This window comes from Sapajus apella, unplaced genomic scaffold (genome assembly GCF_009761245.1).
Source record: "Sapajus apella isolate SASKATOON/1434 unplaced genomic scaffold, GSC_monkey_1.0 scaffold1, whole genome shotgun sequence".
Classification (NCBI taxonomy): domain Eukaryota; kingdom Metazoa; phylum Chordata; class Mammalia; order Primates; family Cebidae; genus Sapajus; species Sapajus apella.
Window position 1 is genome coordinate 9,121,291 of NW_022436941.1, and position 19,152 is coordinate 9,140,442.

Consider the following 19,152-nt stretch of genomic DNA (forward strand, 5'->3'; position numbering starts at 1 on the left):
ATAGATTTGTGTATAGTGAGAGGCACTGTTGTGTAATTAATTTCTTTGCCTTCTTAGTACTTGATAACACTCTGACATCACAGCATATATAACACTAAAATAGTAAAGCAAAGGTCCTCAGTGGACCACTAATAGCAGTGTTTGTGATCTGGCTCTGTCCCATGGCACAGACTTATAGTAGATAGTAATATGCTGAAGAAACTCATGAAAAACTCTTAAATGGTCAGCTTATTTATTTATTTATACATTGTTTCTTTTAATCTATAAGTATATGCACATGGTTAAACAAAAATTCCTGAAAGGTCTAATAATTAAAAATAAATGAGCCCTATCCTACCCACCTCATTCTTCCTGAACACATTCTCTTTTTAAATATTAGTTATTTCTTGTTATTTACCTCCTCATTATTATTATTATTATTATTATTATTATCATTATCTTGAGACAGAGTCTCAGTCTGTTGCCCAGGCTGGAGTGCAGTGGTGCGATCCTGGCTCACTGCAACCTCCGTCTCCCCACTTAGGTGATTCTCCTGCCTCAGCCTCCTGAGTAGCTGGGATTACAGGTGCGCAGCAGCATGCCTGGCTAATTTTTGTATTTTAGTAGAGATGGGGTTTCACCATGTTGGTCAGGCTGGTCTCAAACTCCTGACCTTGTGATCCACCTGCCTTGGCCTCCCAAAGTGCTGGGATTACAGGCCTGAGCCACTGAGCCTGGCTGATTACCTCCATATTACTAAAAAGTATACATAACGATGCTATTTCTTTGATATATCAGTTTTAGATCATATTTATTTTCTGCCACGATATATGAGTTTACACCCGTTCCTTGGTCCTTTATGCTCTCAGTATGGTTATAGCACCATCATGTTCTTCAGCTCTGGTACTTTTTTTTTGTTTATTCTGTTTTCTCTCTGGAATCCTTATTTTTTTTAAGAAATTGGCACTCCTGGATTGTTCTGTGTTCCTTTTTTTTCATATTTTCCTTTTTCTGAATGCTTTGTTTTTCTATCCTTTCTATGCTTTTTTTCATTTCAGCAAATGTTTGTTGCTTTCTTAATTTTCGGATAATCCTTTTCTATGAAAATTAGATTTTCTACCATATTCTTCAATTTTAATGTGCATTAGAGTTTTGTGTAAAAGTTTTCTTCCATTGTGTGCATGATTTCTGTTTTTCTCTGGATTCATTTTGTATGTGTGTATTCTTTCTGTTTTTGTCTGTTTCTCCTCTTGGAGGCTTTCTTAGTGTAGTGTTTTTGGTTGTGCTCTGTAGTTCCGAATGAGTTATCAAACTGCAGGTTGGGAATTCTGTGCGTAATCAGGCTTCTGACTGGAGACCTTCACTTCAGGCAGTGTTTTTCAACCTTTTTTCGTTATCATTATCTGAAGAAGCATATTTAGATACTTTTCCCCTAATCTCTGCTCTTCCCAGTACCCCATGAAGATTTAATACTACGAGATATACTCTGTGTCTGATTATATACTCTGAAAGATACAAATGTCAGGAAGGGTTTTGAAAAAGTCATTCTGGGCCATTCAACTGCTGTATTTGCTCTCTCCTGTCTGTAGTCATTTTCTGGGGAAGCAGAGAGGAGGTAGGGAGCTGCCATCCATTTATGGACTTTGAATTAGTCTCCCAGTTTTCAGTACTCTTTCTTAACTCCCGCCATGACTTTGCCAAGAATTTGTGAGTCTTGAGCCTCTTCTTGTTTTAGGGGGCCAAATTAGCTCCCCTTTGTCCATGTCTCCCTCTGTGATACTGTAACCTTGTAACTTTCTCTATTCTGCTACTTCAGTCACAATTCCACCCTATGTTTTGTCTTCCAGAATTTCGTGAAATCCCTAATTTTAATTTTCAGTAATAGTTCCTTTCCAGTTTTTTTTTTTTTTTTCGTTCATTCATTAACTTTTTAAATAATAGAGACAGGATCTTGCTATGTTCCCCAGGCTAGTTTCGAACTCTGGGCTTAAGCAATCATCCTGCCTCAGTTTCCCAGCGTGCTGGGATTACAGGTGTGAGCCACCACACCCAACGAGATCCTCTCTAATTCTGTGTGTTGCACTGGTTTATCCGTTTTCAAATGTTTAGGTGGTATTGAGTTGGGGCTTCAGACACTGAAGAGAGGATAAATATTTGTCTTCAGTTTCCCATCATATCTGGACATCCGTAATAAGCTTTAAAAACAAACATTTTCATATATCCCTAGTTTGTATTCTAGTTGTATTTGCTCTATAAAATACCTTTCTGTTTATTTAAAACTTCTTTTTAATGATTGTATGTTCTACAAGGAGCTCATTAAAATGACCTGTTTTTATTGCTTCTATCCATTGTAATATATCATATTTATATTGTTTCAGATTCAACGAAACTTTAGAGGCAAGATAATTCTTTTCCTTTTTTGGCTCCTAGGTGTTAGACAATTATACTGAGGTTGGTATTAGAATTTGTGGAAATCTCAGAGAACTTTATAGAGTAGTATTGTACAATACAATCTCGGCTGTCAGCCACATGTGGCTGTTTAACTTAATTGAAATAAATTCACTTCCTTAATCATACTGGTCACATGTCATGTGTTCAGTAACCACATACAGCTAGTGGCTACCATTTCACAAAGTGAAGGTTTCCATCATTGCCAGGCTCTACTAGACAGCACTGTTTTAAAAAGTAGAAAGTAGGACACCATTCTGTAGTGTCTGCAAGATTGACTAGTTTCTTAAGCCTCAGGCTTTTTCAGGATTTTCTTAGTCTAGTGAGTGTATAGGGCTTTGTTGAACAGATAATGATGTAAAAAGAAAGTAATTAGCATCTTAAAAGTATGCTTTGAAGCCTTCAGGAGAAAGTACAATTCACAGGACTAGCTATTGTGTAAATTAGTCCAAGAGACAACCAAGAAGTCACTATACTAATTGTGTGATAATCTTTTCTTTTGTTGATTCAAGGAAACACACTGTAGAAGGTTGAGAGAGTCATAAAATATAACATGAATGAATGTATAGTGCTCTCACTGTCCTTAAGAATGTTACTGGAGTCTTAGAATCGGCAACAAAACAATGGAGCTAAACTGTTGTTTTGAGTGGGTAGATGGATAAGCTGTTACCACATTTAGAATATTTTCCTTTTGTATATGAAATTGATTATTTGCAGTATACTTAGGTACAGCATACCCCTTAGAAATGTGGGGCTGGAAAGAGCTTTAGAAATTATCATCATATCCTTTCAGTTTACAGATATGGGAAACAAATGCTTAAAGTAGGGAAATTATTTACTCTAGGGCACATAGTCACTGGTAGGGAGAGCCAACACCAGAACCAGCATATTTTGAGAACATTCTGGTGGTACTGTGTTGTTGACAAGGAAGAAAGGACTTGGTTCATTGTCTTTTCTCAAAAGCTTTAATAATCTAGGTGTGAGGCCCAAGCTGGCAACATAAAATTATTTTAAGAGTATGTAACTCTGGGGGGCCGGGCGCAATGGCTTGTGCCTATAATCCCACTGCTTTGGGAGGCCAAGGTGGGTGAGCCATGACATCAAGAGATTGAAACCATCCTGGCCAACATGGTGAAACCCCGTCTCTACTAAAAAAAATGCAAAAATTAACTGGATGTGGTGGTGCACACCTGTAGTCCCAGCTACTCAGGAGGCTGAGGCAGGAGAATCGCTTGAACCCAGGAGGCAGAGGCAGTGAGCCAAGATCGTGCCACTGCACTACAGCCTGGCAACAGAGCAAGACTCCGTCTCAAAAAAAAAAACAGTATGTAACTCTGGGAACTGTAAATTTCATAATGTATCTTCCTCTTTTTAGAACAACAATTTGTAATCTTTACACAATGCCACGAATTGGAGAACCTGTCTGGCTTACAATGATGTCGGGGACTCCAGAAAAGAACCACCTTTGCCATCGTTTCATGAAGGAGTTCACTTTTCTAATGGAAAATGCTTCCAAAAATCAGTATGAATTTATTTATTTATTTATTTATTTATTTATTTATTTATTTACTTATTTATTATACTAGCTATCTAGATTGTAAGCAAACTCAATTACAGATGTGGAAGAACCATCCATTATCTTTGGAATTATATTATTAATCAAGATTAATAATCAGAATTCTAAAAGATAATTAAATGATAGGATATGGAAGAGTATCACAGAACCTTATAAATGAAAGCAGTGAAAATGTCTATAATTACGTAATTAAAATTCCTGACATAGAATTCTCTGAGGCTTTGCATATTTTGTGAGTTGTATCCATTTATAGTTTTATTTCATAGAAAAGAGGTAGAAAACATGTAAGGAAATGCTGGCATTCTAATGATGCGTTTTTGATGTGATGTTTTATCATATTGTTGTCTTTTAACTGTTCATCAAGTCTTTGGAATCCAGATGAGTAATTCAGATGTTTTTATTCTCTTTGATGGGAGACAGAGTTTGCTTAATACTTTGCTTCATTTTCCCATTCAGTGATTTAGAAATGTAGGGACATGCTAGTTGATTCAGTAATGAATTGTGTGATTAAAAACTGAAAAGAACCCATAATTTTTGAAGTAAAATGACATTTCTGTTTTGTACTAAGAACTGCAATAGCTCTTATGAATGTTACCTTTATTTCAAGTAGTTTTTAACTCCTAACCAGAAGCTATTAACTTTCATTTTAATCCTGGTGTTATATACTCATCCTTTCTCCTCTCCATTTTTTGGTGCCATTTGGCCACATGAGCATACTCTCCTTGCTTACTTTGTCACTACATTTTACCTAAGGTTTTGTGAAGGCAGATTGGAATCTGATCGGATGTATTTTGTTTTCAGATTCTTGCCAGCTCTCATTACTGCGGTTCTGACCAATCATCTTGCCTGGGTTCCAACAGTCATGCCAAATGGACAACCACCTATAAAAATATTTTTAGAAAAGCATTCCTCTCAGAGTGTGGACATGTTGGCAAAGACTCATCCATATAACCCACTTTGGGCACAATTGGGTATGTAATCTGAAAACCGTTATACTGTGTATTAGACATTTTTGTAGCTATCTGTAGTTATTTTATACCAAACCCAAAAATAAATAAAATGTTCTCTTTTACCTCCTGCATTCTAAAGTTTCTCTGCTTTGCTTGTCCTTTCATGCCTGCCAAATTGTCCTATCCTCATTTTAGACCTGAAATCATTCCTTATAAATGGAAAACTGCAGATACAGAGCAAGAGGAGCAGGCTGATAGCTGGTTTACTAGTAACTTCAGATCTTCAGGGTGATTTGTGATTTTGTACTTTCTGTTAGGTACTTCGCAAGAAAGAATTTATCAAAAAGTCACCTGTGATACCTAAAATCAATCTGGTTAGGAGGGAAGCAGTTCACTGAGGTTTCTGTGGATCCACTTTTGTTCACTTGCTAACTCATTTTGGAAAATGTTTCCCTTAGTGTTATGTACCACTAAACAGGTGGGGAACAGAGGGGAGAGTGAATGGTTGATAAGTTCATAGGTGATAGGAAGGCAGTGTAGCAGGGTGCTAAAGACACACGCTGTGGAGTCAGGCACACCACATTTGAATCACAGTTTCCTTATTTATAAAGTAAGAATAATAATAGATGATACATATGTTAAAAGTTGTAAAAATTAAATGAGGTAATACATGTAAAATGATTAGGACAGTATCTGGTAAACATAGCTGCTAATTACATGTGCTGTTACTCTATTTGCTGTTAAATGATAAGGGAAGAGTAAGAGGAGAACATTTTAGTGACTGCATAGTAACTTTCCTTAGGTTGCTTTGGTGATTGAGCTTGCCAGTTGGATTATCATATGACTTATCAATTCATATAACCAGTCTCCATCCCTATTGGCTTTCTCCCTTGCTCCTACCCCACTCTTCCATTTTATTGAGTTATAGTTGACATATAGTAAATGCATTTTTTAAATGGGGTCTCAGTCTTTCCCCCAGGCTGGAGTGTAGTGGCACAATCATGGCTGACTACAGCCTCAATCTCTCAGGGATCAGATGATCCCCCTACCTTAGTCACCCAAGTAGCTGGGACTACAAGTGTGTACCGCCGCACCAGGCTAGTTTTTGTATTTTCACCATGTTGCCTAGACTCGTCTCAAATTCTTAGACTTAAATGATGTGCTTACCTTGGCCTCCTAAAGTACACAATTTGGACCGGGTGCGGTGGCTCATGCCTGTAATCCTAGCACTTTGGGAGGCCAAGGCAGGTGGATCACTTAAGGTCAGGAGTTCGAAACCAGCCTGGCCAACATGGTGAAACCCTGCCTCTACTAAAAATACAAAACAATTAGACGAGCATATTGGTGGGCACCTGTAATCTCAGCTACTCAGGACCTGAGGCAGGAAAATCACTTGAACCCAGAGGCAAAGGTTGCAGTGAGCTGAGATCTTGACACTGCACTACAGCCTGGACGACAGAGCAAGAATGTGTCTCAAAATAAATAAATAAATAATATAAAATACACAATTTGATAAGTTTTGGCGTGTGTGTGTGTGTCTGTGTGTATGCCTCTAAAACCATCACCACTCAAAATGGTAATCATATTGCATCACTTCCAAACGTTTCCTTATACCTTTTTTGTAGTCTCTTCCTCCTCCATCTTCTCCCTCTCCCCAACTTCCCAGTTCCTCTTCCACCATCCCTAGGCAGCCACTGGCCTACTTTCTATCATGGTAGATTTGTTGCATTTTCTAGAGTTGTATACAAATGGAATCATACAGTATGTATTTTGTCTGACTTCTTTCATTCAATGTAATTCAAATTCGCCTATTTTGTATGTATTAATACTTCATTCCTTTTTAATGCTGAGTAGTATTCCATTGCATGTACCTATTTATTTATTTATTTAGAGATGGGATTTCGCTCTTGTTGCCCAGGCTGGAGTGTAATGGCGCTATCTCGGCACACTGCAACCTTCACCTCCCTGTTTTGAGCAATTATCCTGCCTTGGCCTCCCGAGTAGCTGGGATTATAGGCATGCACCACCACACCTGGCTAATTTTTTTGTATTTTTAGTAGAGATGGGGTTTCTCCATGTTGGTCAGACTGGTCTCGAACTCCCGACTTCAAATGATCTGCCCACCTCAACCTCCCAAAGTGCTCAGATTATAGGCGTGAGCTATGGTGCCTGGCCTGCATGGACCTTTTTAAAATCAGATTATTAGTAGTATTTTTTAAATTGGGACATTTAAGTCCTTTTTAAATTCTACAATCATTTGTTGACTGCCTAAGGCTCTGTGCAAAAAGCACAGCGGATATAAAGATGAATAATTTGGAAATTATCCTCAAGAAGTCAACAGTCTGAGACTATAGGTAATATATATGCAGACAACAATGATAATTCAAGGGGGAACTATAAGAGAAATGAAAAGTTTATTTAATAGGAGTGCAATAGGGGAGCCTACTTTTGCCTAAGTGAGGATGCTTAGGTGGGAAGCTATGGACTGGCAGAGATACTAAGGAAAGGGACATGAGTAAAAAGTCAAGGTGTTAAAAGTGCAGAGTATATTCAATGGTCCAGTTTAGCTGGGGCTTTGCATGAATAAAGATTATTTCTTTTTATGACTGCCAAAAAGGAGGATGAGTATAAGAAGATAGAGCTGGAAAAGTAAACTGGGAATCATGAAAGACTCACTGCATGCCAAAGCAATTTCAACTTACTTGGTAATTCGTGGGAATTGTGGGAGTAGTTTAGACCAGTGGCATGGTGATATTTGAGCCAAGTGTTAACCAGAGGAGAAAATTTATCATGATAATATTTATAGCATATATTTATTTGAGACCTATTTATATTTGTTCCTTTAAAAAATGCGAGGGTTTTGTAAAGTAAAAATAGAGGTTTTTAAATGTGTATACTGAAAATTTGCAAAAGTTGAATTTAAGTTGAAATTAATGGCTTTGTAGTCTCCGTTTTTTTTGTTTTTTTTTTTTCTTGAGACAGGGTCTCACTTTATCGCCCAGGTTGAAGTGCAGTGGTGTGATCATGGCTCGCTGCAGCCTCAACTTCCTGGGCTCAAGTGATTCTTCCACCTCAGCCTTTCAGGTAGCTGGAATTTCATGCATGCACCACCATGCCCAGCTACTTCTTTGTATTTTTTTGTAGAGATAGGGTTTTGCCATATTGCCCAGGCTGGTCTTGAACTCCTGGGCTCAAGTGATCAGCCCACTTCCACCCCCGAAAATGCTGGGATTACATGTGTGAGCCACCATGCCCAGCCCTATTCTCCATTGTTTTGGCACTGAAATTACGGGTTTGATTTGAATGATAGCATAAATACAGAAAGGATACTGATAATTTCTAGTCCTGTCCCCCTCACCTCCCCTGCTTTTAACATAATGGCTGGTCATATTTAGAATGGATTCAAAAGTGAAAATGAACTGCATGGCTAAACTTGTTGCCCTTTCTTTTTCTTTTAGTAAACATGAGTCTCTCTCTTTCTGTCCTTCCTGGCCTATCCTGAGTACCCAACCCTTTATGGAATGGAAGGGTAAAATAGGCTTATACTAACATGGGAGCTGGTGGCGTGGGGTGCTGGCTAAGGGAACAACAGTTAAAGTGTGGAGATATGACATTTAAAAAAATTTTTTTTGAGATGGAGTCTCACTGTTGTCACCCAGGCCAGAGTGCAGTGGTGCGATATTGGCTCACTGCACCCTCTGCCTCCCAGGTTTAAGCAGTTCTCCTGCCTCAGCTTCCCAAGTAGCTGGGACTACAGGCACCCGCCACTACGCTGGGCTGATTTTTGTATTTTTAGTAGAGACAGGGTTTTTTTTTACCATGTTGGCCAGGCTGGTCTTGAACTCCTGACCTCAAGTGATCCACCCCTCTCAGCCTCCCAGAATGCTGGGATTACAGACATGCAATCCGTGCCTAGCCCCAGAGATATGATTTAAATCAGGAATGATTAGGTGTGTGGTGTGACTACTCTAGCTTTGCTCCATTTTACCGCTACTCCTTTCTTCTCCTTACAAGCCAGCAGAGATTGTGCTTTGTCTTTTCTTGAATGGACACAGCTACAGAATCCTTGTGTACATAGTACTTCAGGCAGTACTTCTCTAACCAGGTAAAAATGCTCTGCATGGAGCCTGGCTTAGAGAATATTCTTGGGATATCTGAGTTTCAGAACTATTTGCTTAAGGTTCCTGAACCATAGCCTTTGTTTAAGGAGGAAATCAGAAAACCCTTAAATTCACCTTTCTCTCTGGTTAAGATTTTTCATCTCATCTTCCCCACCTTGAATAGTCACTCATCTGTTAAAGAACTAAGAGTAAGGGAAGGCGTGGTGGCTCATGCCTATAATTCCAGCACTTCGGGAGGCCAAGGCCAGAGGATCGCTTGAGCCCAGGAGCTCAAGACCAGCCTGGGAAACATGGCAAAACTTTGTGTCTACCAAAAAAATATGAAAAAGTAGTCAGGTATGGTGGCATGCACCTATAGTACCAGCTACTCAGGAGGCTGAGGTAGGAGGATCACCTGAGCCTAGGAGGCCGAGGCTGCAGTGGGCCATGATTGTACCATTGCACTGCAGCCAGGATGACAGCATGAGACCCTGTCTCCAAAAAGAAAAGAACAACAGTAAAACCTAAACTACTATTCATATAGTAACAGTAGGTTTCTGATCATTAAAAACAGCCTACTTAGCTGTGTCAGTAAAGAATGTGCTTAATAACTGAGTTTTTTTTCATTACAGGAGACTTGTACGGTGCTATTGGCTCTCCTGTACGGTTAGCAAGGACTGTGGTGGTTGGCAAACGACAAGACATGGTCCAGAGGCTACTTTATTTTCTTACTTATTTTATAAGATGCTCTGAACTTCAAGAAACACATCTTTTAGAAAATGGAGAAGATGAAGCCATTGTTATGCCAGGCACAGTTATTACTACCACTTTAGAGAAAGGTGAAATAGAAGAATCGGAGTATGTCCTTGTCACAATGCATAGAAACAAAAGCAGTTTGCTCTTTAAAGAATCAGAAGAAGTAAGAACTCCTAATTGTAACTGTAAATATTGCAGTCGTCCACTCCTTGGGCAAAATGTAGAGAACATTTCTCAACAAGAGAGAGAAGATATTCAAAACAGCTCTAAGGAGCTTTTAGGAATTTCAGATGAGTGCCAGATGATTTCTCCTTCTAACTGCCAAGAAGAAAATGCTGTTGATGTTAAACAGTACAGAGATAAATTAAGAACTTGCCTTGACACCAAGTTAGAGGCAGTTGTTTGCACAGGATCTGTTCCAGTAGACAAATGTTCATTGTCAGAGTCAGGCTTAGAGCCAACAGAGGAAACATGGCAGAGTGAGAAGTTGCTGGATTCAGATAGTCACACAAGCAAAGCAATGAGATCCACAGGAATGGTTGTGGAAAAAAAACCTCCAGATAAGATTGTGTCTGCTTCATTTTCTTGTGAGGCTGCCCCTACAAAGGTTACTTTCCTGATTGGGGATTCTATGTCACCTGATTCAGATACTGAGCTTCGAAGTCAGGCAGTGGTGGATCAGATTACCAGGCATCACACCAAACCACTGAAGGAAGAAAGAGGGGCTATTGATCAGCATCAAGAAACTAAACAAACAACTAAGGACCAATCTGGAGAGTCTGATACACAGAACATGGTTTCTGAAGAGCCCTGCGAACTTCCCTGTTGGAATCATTCAGACCCAGAAAGCATGAGCTTATTTGATGAATATTTTAATGATGATTCAATTGAAACCAGGACTATTGATGATGTTCCCGTTAAAACAAGTACAGATAGTAAAGACCATTGCTGTATGTTAGAGTTTTCAAAAATATTGTGTACAAAAAATAACAAACAGAACAATGAATTTTGTAAATGTATACAAGCAGTTCCCCAAGATTCATGTAAAACCTGCTTTCCTCAGCAGGACCAAAGAGATACACTCTCCATTCTTGTCCCCCATGGGGATAAAGAGAGTTCAGACAAAAAAATTGCTGTAGGAACTGAATGGGACATTCCAAGAAATGAAAGTTCAGATAGTGCCCTTGGGGATAGTGAAAGTGAAGATACAGGTCATGATATGACTAGACAAGTTAGCAGTTATTATGGAGGAGAGCAAGAAGACTGGGCAGAAGAGGATGAAATACCGTTTCCTGGGTAAGTAGGAAGTTTTCACCTATAATGGGCCCTATGTAAATATGTACCATTCTTTTGTTTAGTATTCTCTGAAGGTTGGTATAAAAGAAGAGATCATTGTCCTAGATAGATCTCTCTTATTTTCATATTCTCTTAACTCATAAAAAGGATTAAAGCCTGAGCTCCAGAAACACCTCAGAAAGGTTTTATGAAGACCTCAGAGAAAAGTTAAAGGATCTGGTTACGATTTCTTACTGCTTAGAAGGCTTCAAGCCATTTAGGAGTGAATTATGCCCCACAAAAGGACATATTGCTGAGCATGGCAGTTAGGGAGCACTAATCCCTGAGATGTTAGAATGGCTGTTAGAAATATATTTGGCCAAGACTAAGAAGAAAACAGAGAATGTATATTTTCAGTCAAGTATGTAAGAAGATTCATGCTTGAGAAATGTTACATACCCACCTTTGGACTTGTGAAGCATTTAATTACTTTGTTTTAGATGATTGTATTAAGAATGTGTTACAAACATAGGAAACAGCTCTCTTAAAGTCTGTTACAAAAGATTAATTCTCACTTCATTACTGAGTTGCTCCCCAGACCTCCTCTTGATAAGAAGTGTTTTATTTTCTGATAGAGCACTTGAGCCAGTTTTTAAATAAGGATGATTTTACTATTATTACCAGTTACTCTTGATTTTTACCATTACCATTATATAAGGATGATTTTACTCTTTGTATTAATACAGACTAGTATAAAATATGGACTAGTAGAGTTCACAATTCTTTTTTTAAATGGTTAAATATATTTATTATTAATTAGATGTCTTTTGGGGGCATTTTGCTTCCAGGTCGAAGTTAATTGAAGTGAGTGCTGTTCAGCCCAACATTGCCAATTTTGGGAGGTCCTTGCTGGGTGGCTACTGCTCATCTTATGTGCCTGACTTTGTTCTTCAAGGAATTGGAAGTGATGAGAGGTTCCGTCAGTGTCTGATGTCAGATTTGTCTCATGCTGTGCAGGTGAGTGACCTTCACTGTTCTTGAGTTTATTTAGAACAAACTCTCTTAACCAGCAGAACCCAAAATTGCCTTATATTTTTGGTCATACTTTTACAACACAATCCTTGTCCTCTGATTCCATTACTTTATATTCAGTGCCCGTTATGTATTCATGGATGTCCATCAACTTAGGTTATTTACAGTATCAAAAATTTACAAATGCTTAAGTTTGAATGGAATTATTTTCTTAATTTCCGTTTCAGATTGTTCATTGTTTCCATATAGAAGTGGGGTTGGCTTTTGCATATTGATCTTCTGAACTCATATTAATCTTTTCAGTTTTTTATATAGATTCCCTAAGGTTTCCTACATAAAGGCTCATGTTATCAGTGAACAGATAGTTTTAAATCTTTCTTAACAATCTGAATGCCTTCGTCCCCCCGCCCCCAACTTTTTTTTTTTTTTTTTATTCATTGCACTGGCTAGAACTTTCAATAGAATGTTGCATGGAAATGGTGACCATGGACATCATTGCCTTATTCATGATCTTAGGAGAAGACGTTGCATCTTTTATGATTAAGTGTGATGTTAGCTGTAAGGTTCTTGTGATGCTCTTTATTAGATGGATGAACCCTATTTATTTATTTATTTATTTATTTTTGAGATGGTGTTTCACTCTTGTTGTACAGGCTGGCATGCAATGGCGCAATCTCAGCTCACCGCAACCTCTGCCTCCTGGGTTCAAGTGATTCTCCTGCCTCAGCCTCCCGAGTAGCTGGGATTACAGGCATGTGCCATGTGCCACCACACCTGGCTAATTTTGAATTATTTTGTATTTTTAGTAGAGACAGAGTTTCTCCATGTTGGTCAGGCTGGTCTTAAACTTCCGATCTCAGGTGATCCTTCTGCCTTGACCTCCCAAAGTGCTGGGATTACAGGTGTCAGCCCCCGTGCCCAGCCCCCTTTAGATTTTTATTATTTTTTTAACCCAATGCTTCTTTTAGAGACAGGCAGTTCCCTTTTATTCCTAGCTTTTAGACCAGGGTGGGGTTCCATCCTTTATTCATGAGTGAATGTGGGCTTTTGGTCATATGCTTTTTCTGAATGTCTATTGAGATGGTATTGTCGTATGATTTTTCATCTTCAAATTATTAATGTCATGGATTTCATTGATTGATTTTTAGACATGAAGCCAACCATTGTATTCCTGGGAAGCAATCCCACTCTGTCATGGTATATAATTTTTTTAATATGGATTTGATTTACTAATATTTTGTTGGGGATATTTGAGTCTATATTCGTGAGAAATGTTGCTCTTTTGTTTTCTTATGATGTCTTTGTCTAGCTTTGATATCAGGGTAACACTGGCCTTATAGAGTGAGTTGGGAAGTATGTCCATCTCTATTTTCTGGAAGAGTTTCTAGAAGATTAGTACTGTTTTTATTCTCTGAATGTTTGGTAGAATTCACTAGTAAAAACATCTGCATCCAGGCTTTTAAAAATAAGAATATTTTAAATTGCTGATTTAATTTCTTCACCTTTTATACATTTAGATTTTCTAGCTCTTCCTGAGTCAATTTTGGTAATTTTTGTCTTGTAGGAATTTATTAGTTTCATTTAAGTGGTCTAATTTGTTGAAATAAAGTTGTTTATAGTATAAACTTATAATCCTTTTAATTTCTATAAGGTCGCTAGTAATGTCCCCTCTTCTATTTCTGAATTTTATAATTTTGTGTGTGTGTGTGTGTGTGTGTGTGTGTGTGTGTTTCAAAAGGTGGGGGCTTCTCCACAAAGAGGTTCATTTGTGGTTTAACTTAAATTGTATATATTTTTTTGCCCATATGCATCAAGGATTAATAAGCTATGGACAGTGGGCCAAAGAGTCCTGATTTTTATAGATAAAGTTTTATTAGAACACAACCACAGTTATTCATTTATATACTGTCTGGCTATGTTCATGCCTAACAGCACAGAGTTGAATCATTGAGACAGAGACCTTTCAGTCCCCAGACCATAAAATACTTTCTGTTGGTTTTTTGCTGCTGCTTCTTTTTCTTGAGACAGAGTCTCACTCTGTCACCCAGGCTGGAATGCAGTGGCGTGATCTCAGCTCACTGCAACCTCCACCTACCGGGCTCAAACGATTCTCCTGCCTCAGCCCCCCAAGTGGTTGGGATTATATGCGTGTGTCACCACGCCTGATTAATTTTTTGTATTTTTAGTAGGGATGGGGTTTCACTGTGTTAGCCAGAATGGTCTCCTGACTTCATGATCTGCCCTCCTTCGCCTCCCAAAGTGCTGGGATTACAGGCATGAGCCACCACACCTGCCCCCTTTGTTTTTTCTTCTTGAGACAGAGTCTTGCTCTGTCACCCAGGCTGGATGGAATGCAGTGGCTCGAGCTAGACTCGCTGTAACTTCTGCCTCCCAGGCTTAAGCAATTCTCTTGCCTCTGCCTCCACCTCCTGAACAGCTGGGATTACAGGCACCCACCACCACACCTGGCTAATTTTTGTATTTTCAGTAGAGACAGGGTTTCACCATATTGGCCAGGCTAGTCTCGAACTCCTGACCTCGGGTGATCCACCACCTCGAGCTTCCAAAGTGCTGAGATTACAGGCGTGAGACTCCATCCAGCCGAATCTGACAAATTTTGATCTGTTGTGTTTTCAGTCTCATTCATTTCAAAATGTTATTAAATTTTACTTGTAATTTCTTTGACTTGTGAGTTATTTGGAAGTATGCTATTTAATTTACAAATATGTATGGAATTCTTAAAAATTGTTTTGTTGGTTTCTAGTTTAATTCTATTATGGTTGGAAAACATACATTGTTCAACCCTTTTAAATTTATTGAGAATTGTTTTATGGCACTTGAAAAAAATAAATATTCTGCTCTTGTTGAGATGTTCTGTAACTATCAGGTCAAGTTAGATAACCATTATATAATAGCCTTATATAAGTATTTTATGTCCTTGCTGATTTTTGGTTTGGTTCTGCCATCAATTACTGAGAGTGAAATATTGAAGTCTCCAACTATTGTTTTGTTGGGTTTTCTGTTTCTCCCCTCAGTTGTACGTATCAGTTTAATATTTTGCTTTAATAACAAAATCTGGCCACCTCTAAATTTAAAAAGTTAAAAAAGAAATGGAGAGGGCAGACATGGTGACTCAGGCCTATAATTCCAGCACTTTGGGAGGCTGAGGTGGGTGGGTTACTTGAAGTCTGGAGTTTGTGAGCAGCCTGGCCAACATGGTGAAACCCCACCTCTACAAAAATACAAACATTATGTGAGCATGGTGGCGTGTGCCTGTAATCCCAGCTGCTGGGGAGGCTGAGGCATGAGAATCGCTTGAATCTGGGAGGTAGAGGTTGCAGTGAGCCTAGATCACGCCACTGCACTCCAGCATGGGCAACAGAACAAGACTCACATCTCAACCAAAAAAAAAAAAAAAAAAAAAAAAGAAAAGCGATGAAGAAAGCCAAGTGGGAAATTATGGATGAGGAAATGTGGCTCAGTGAGCAACAGTCAGTTGTTAGCCAATAAGGTTTAACCTGTGTCTGTAGAAAGTTAGCTAAGTTGTGAAGTTTGGTGTTTTATTAGATAGTAGAGGAATTATGGCAAATCTAGATAAAGTTTGTGAAAAAAATTCATCAGAACGTATGATCTCATATTTAAAGGCTAGTTTGCTCAGCTTTTGAATACCAATCAAATCAATATTTCCTGACCTACTGTGTTCTGAATATAGTGCCAATACTCCAAGGGATATATGTCTGAAAAAGAAAAAGTTTCTAACTTCAAGTTTTTTACTTAGCAACAGAGAAAATAGGCCAAGTGCATGAATAAATGTAGTACAAAACATAACAAAAGTAGTGCTTGAGAAAGGTACTTGAATGTATTATTGCTTGAAAGGACAGAATTTTTATTATTTGGTGGTATGGATGCCCTTCAGCGTAAAGGAACCGTTTCTAGTTTTTCCAATGCTTCCCTCCCAATGCCTAACGTAGTGCCTACTATTTGTTGAATTACTTGGTTAAGGAATTGTACATGAGTTATTCTAATGCACTCTGTGTACTCTTGTCTTTATGTCTTATCCTAGTTGCTTAGTCTCTTTTCTTTTTTCATCTGTACCTGTCACCAAACATAGTGTCTTTTGACTTTTACTCTGTGAAAGCTTGGCGTTGGAAAGGCTTGCTGCCTCCTGTTGAAGATAAAGATAACATTTTGATTTTAAGGGTTTCTACCTGCTAATTATTATAGGATGAATAATAATAATAATAGCATTTAGTATTTATTGTTGTTTTACTGTGTCCCAGGCACTTAAATGTGCTATTTCACTTAATCTTATAATAATCCTTTGAGATACTTATTATTGTTATCTCTGTGTTTCAGATATGGCTCAGAGAAGTTTTTAAGTTACATAGATAGGGAAAGGCAAAAACTAGAATTCAATTCTTACCTGCCTGATCTTAAGCTATGTTCTTAAGCTATTATGCCATGCTGTTACTAAAACAGATGAACAAAGAGTAATACAAATAGCAAAATCACCATTACAAAGTTTATAAGACTTTTATATTAGTGGTCCCAGGTCTGTTACTCTTAGATTCTTTCCAAGAGTAAAAGAAGGAACTATTTGTCTTTCCCCCTCTGTTTTAGTAATTGGGTTTCTAGTCTTTCCCTCTCATATTTTCATTTAGTCATGTAAGTATATTATCAAAACACTGTTATAGAAAAATTTGACAAAAAGGAAAATAACGAACTTCAGTCTCACCACTGACAGGTTGTTGAATTTTTTTATCAATCATTTTAAAGCATGTATAGGATTCCTTTTCTTTTCTTTTCTTTTCTTCTTTTCTTTTCTTTTCTTTTTTTTTTTTTTGGAGACGGAGTTTCACTCTGTCACCAGACTGGAGTGCAGTGGCACAATCTCGGCTCACTGCAACCTCTGATTCCCTGGTTCAGACTATACTCTTGCCTCAGCCTACCGAGTAGCTGGGATTATAGGCACCCACCACCACGCCCAGCTAATTTTAGTATTTTTAGTAAAGAAGGAGCTTCACCATATTGGCCAGGATAATCTCAGTCTCCTGCCCTCGTGAATCTCCTGACCTCATGATCCACCTGCCTCAGTGTCCCAAAATGGTGGGATTACAGGTGTGGGCTGCTGCGCCCAGCCAGGATTTCTAAAAAAATGACTTTAATCCTTGCATACTTATAATTTATCATATTTATAGTGCAAATTATTTTTTATGTGACTATATGGAAAAACATGTAGGAACCTTTTACTACATAAATAATGGAAGTGATACTTTTTTAAAAAGATAAAATCCTGTTTTTCTGAATTATAAGAGGGGAGTTTCTTTTTCTCCCCGATTTCTAAGAAAGTAGCATTTTTCTTACTGAATCAATATATATTTATTATACAAAATGTTGAAATTTGAAGAAAGTCAAACACAAATTTTCCCAACTCTGTTATCAGCTATTCTTAATACAAAACTTCCTCCAGGCATTAGGCAGCATTGTGGCTTCTCATAAAACCCAGAATTGACCACTTTCTACCTGTATATCATAAGACAGAATGTTTACTCTAGGAAAGCCTCAGTTTCTTTGGCTATAATGAAAGTAATACTGATGTTTATATACCAGACTTATACTGTTTGGTTACATTAGTCACACTGTGCTTTGCATCTTCTTGTTAGGATTATTACTCTGTATGTATGTGTGTTTATATATCATGTATTATGTGAAGCCTCATATATAAAAGATATGCTTGTATATATCTGGGCATCCATATGATATATATTTTTATATAGTTGAGTCCTTATATATAAAATATGTACATGTATATGTATTTACATATATATATATTTTTGTACTCTATATGATTTTATGTTATCTGTTTTAAATTCTGCTTTTGTCACATAACAGTTAAGAATATTTCCCTATACTAACATAGTGTGTAAACATTTTTTTAATGTGTGTGGATTATTGCATGGTTTTTGCATAGTTTATGTTTCTTACCATTCTTCCATTGCTTTTTCTTTTTTTTCTTTTGAGACAGAGTCTTGCTCTGTCATCCAGGCTAGAGTGCAGTGGCACAAACATGACTTACCGCAGCCTTGAACTCCTGGTCTCAAGCAGTTCCCCCACCTCAGCTTCCCAAGTAGCTGGGACTGTAGGCACACGCTAGCATGCCTGGCTAACGTTTGTGTGTTTGTTTGTTTGTTTTTGTGAAGATGGGGTCTGGCTGTATTACCCAGGCTGGTATCAAACTCTGGTGCTTCAAGTGATCCTCCCACCTCAGCCTCCCAAAAATCTTGTTTTAAAGAGAAAGCCAAATTTCACCTTTGCATTAGTGTGTTAGTAATGTTAAACCCAATTCTTAATAAAACCTTCTAAACAAATCTATTGAATCTTAATTAGCTCAACCATAAGGTAAAATTTTCATAAACCTTTTTTAATCTTTTATAATTTTACTTTAAGCAGTAAATCAATTTAGTAAGAAAACCATGTAATTCAGAAACATGAGCCCAGATTCTGGCCCTGCATTAGTGTGCTCTTATTTCAGTGTTCAACATACTGAAAAATTGAATAGCCCCTTCAGATCTTAGCAAACTTGCTCATACCTACAGAAATTCCTTTACAAGATCAACCCTCCACAAACCCTCTATACCTTGCCTAAACCTTCAGTTTTGTCACATTACTCTTTCAGGTTAAGACAATCATTAAAACCCCCTGAGCTACACAAAATGTTATTCCCTTTAACAAAAACATATTCCCATGCCTTCTTATAGCCTCCCACCAAAATCACATTTCTTTTTTCCTTCTGCACCTTGCATATAAAACTGTTTTTACAGTAGTCTCAAATGCATGCTGCACTGTTAAAACTTTTAGCAAATTTTATTTTTGGTGAGAAACCTGGTAAGCAAGCATTTTTAACCATGTATAAGATTTCAGAGCCTGTGACTTTTCCCAGCCTAGCCAGTGGACCTGCCTAACTTCTTACATCTCCAGGCCTTACCTAGAATCTATTGGCTGGAGAACAGACAATTAGTAAAAGTCACAGAAGTAA

General features: G+C 37.9%; 1 protein-coding gene across 3 annotated transcripts in view; it reads left to right on the top strand.

The window, feature by feature from the left end:
- FNIP1 (folliculin interacting protein 1) overlaps nt 1-19,152 on the top strand; it is a 153,681-nt gene that overhangs the window by 114,631 nt on the left and 19,898 nt on the right. For all 3 annotated transcript variants that reach the window (XM_032246404.1, XM_032247779.1, XM_032247151.1), the window contains 4 exons: nt 3,803-3,949; nt 4,805-4,974; nt 9,686-11,105; nt 11,933-12,101. In XM_032246404.1, the coding sequence (XP_032102295.1) occupies nt 3,803-3,949; nt 4,805-4,974; nt 9,686-11,105; nt 11,933-12,101 (1,906 nt within the window). The remainder of the gene's footprint in view (nt 1-3,802; nt 3,950-4,804; nt 4,975-9,685; nt 11,106-11,932; nt 12,102-19,152) is intronic.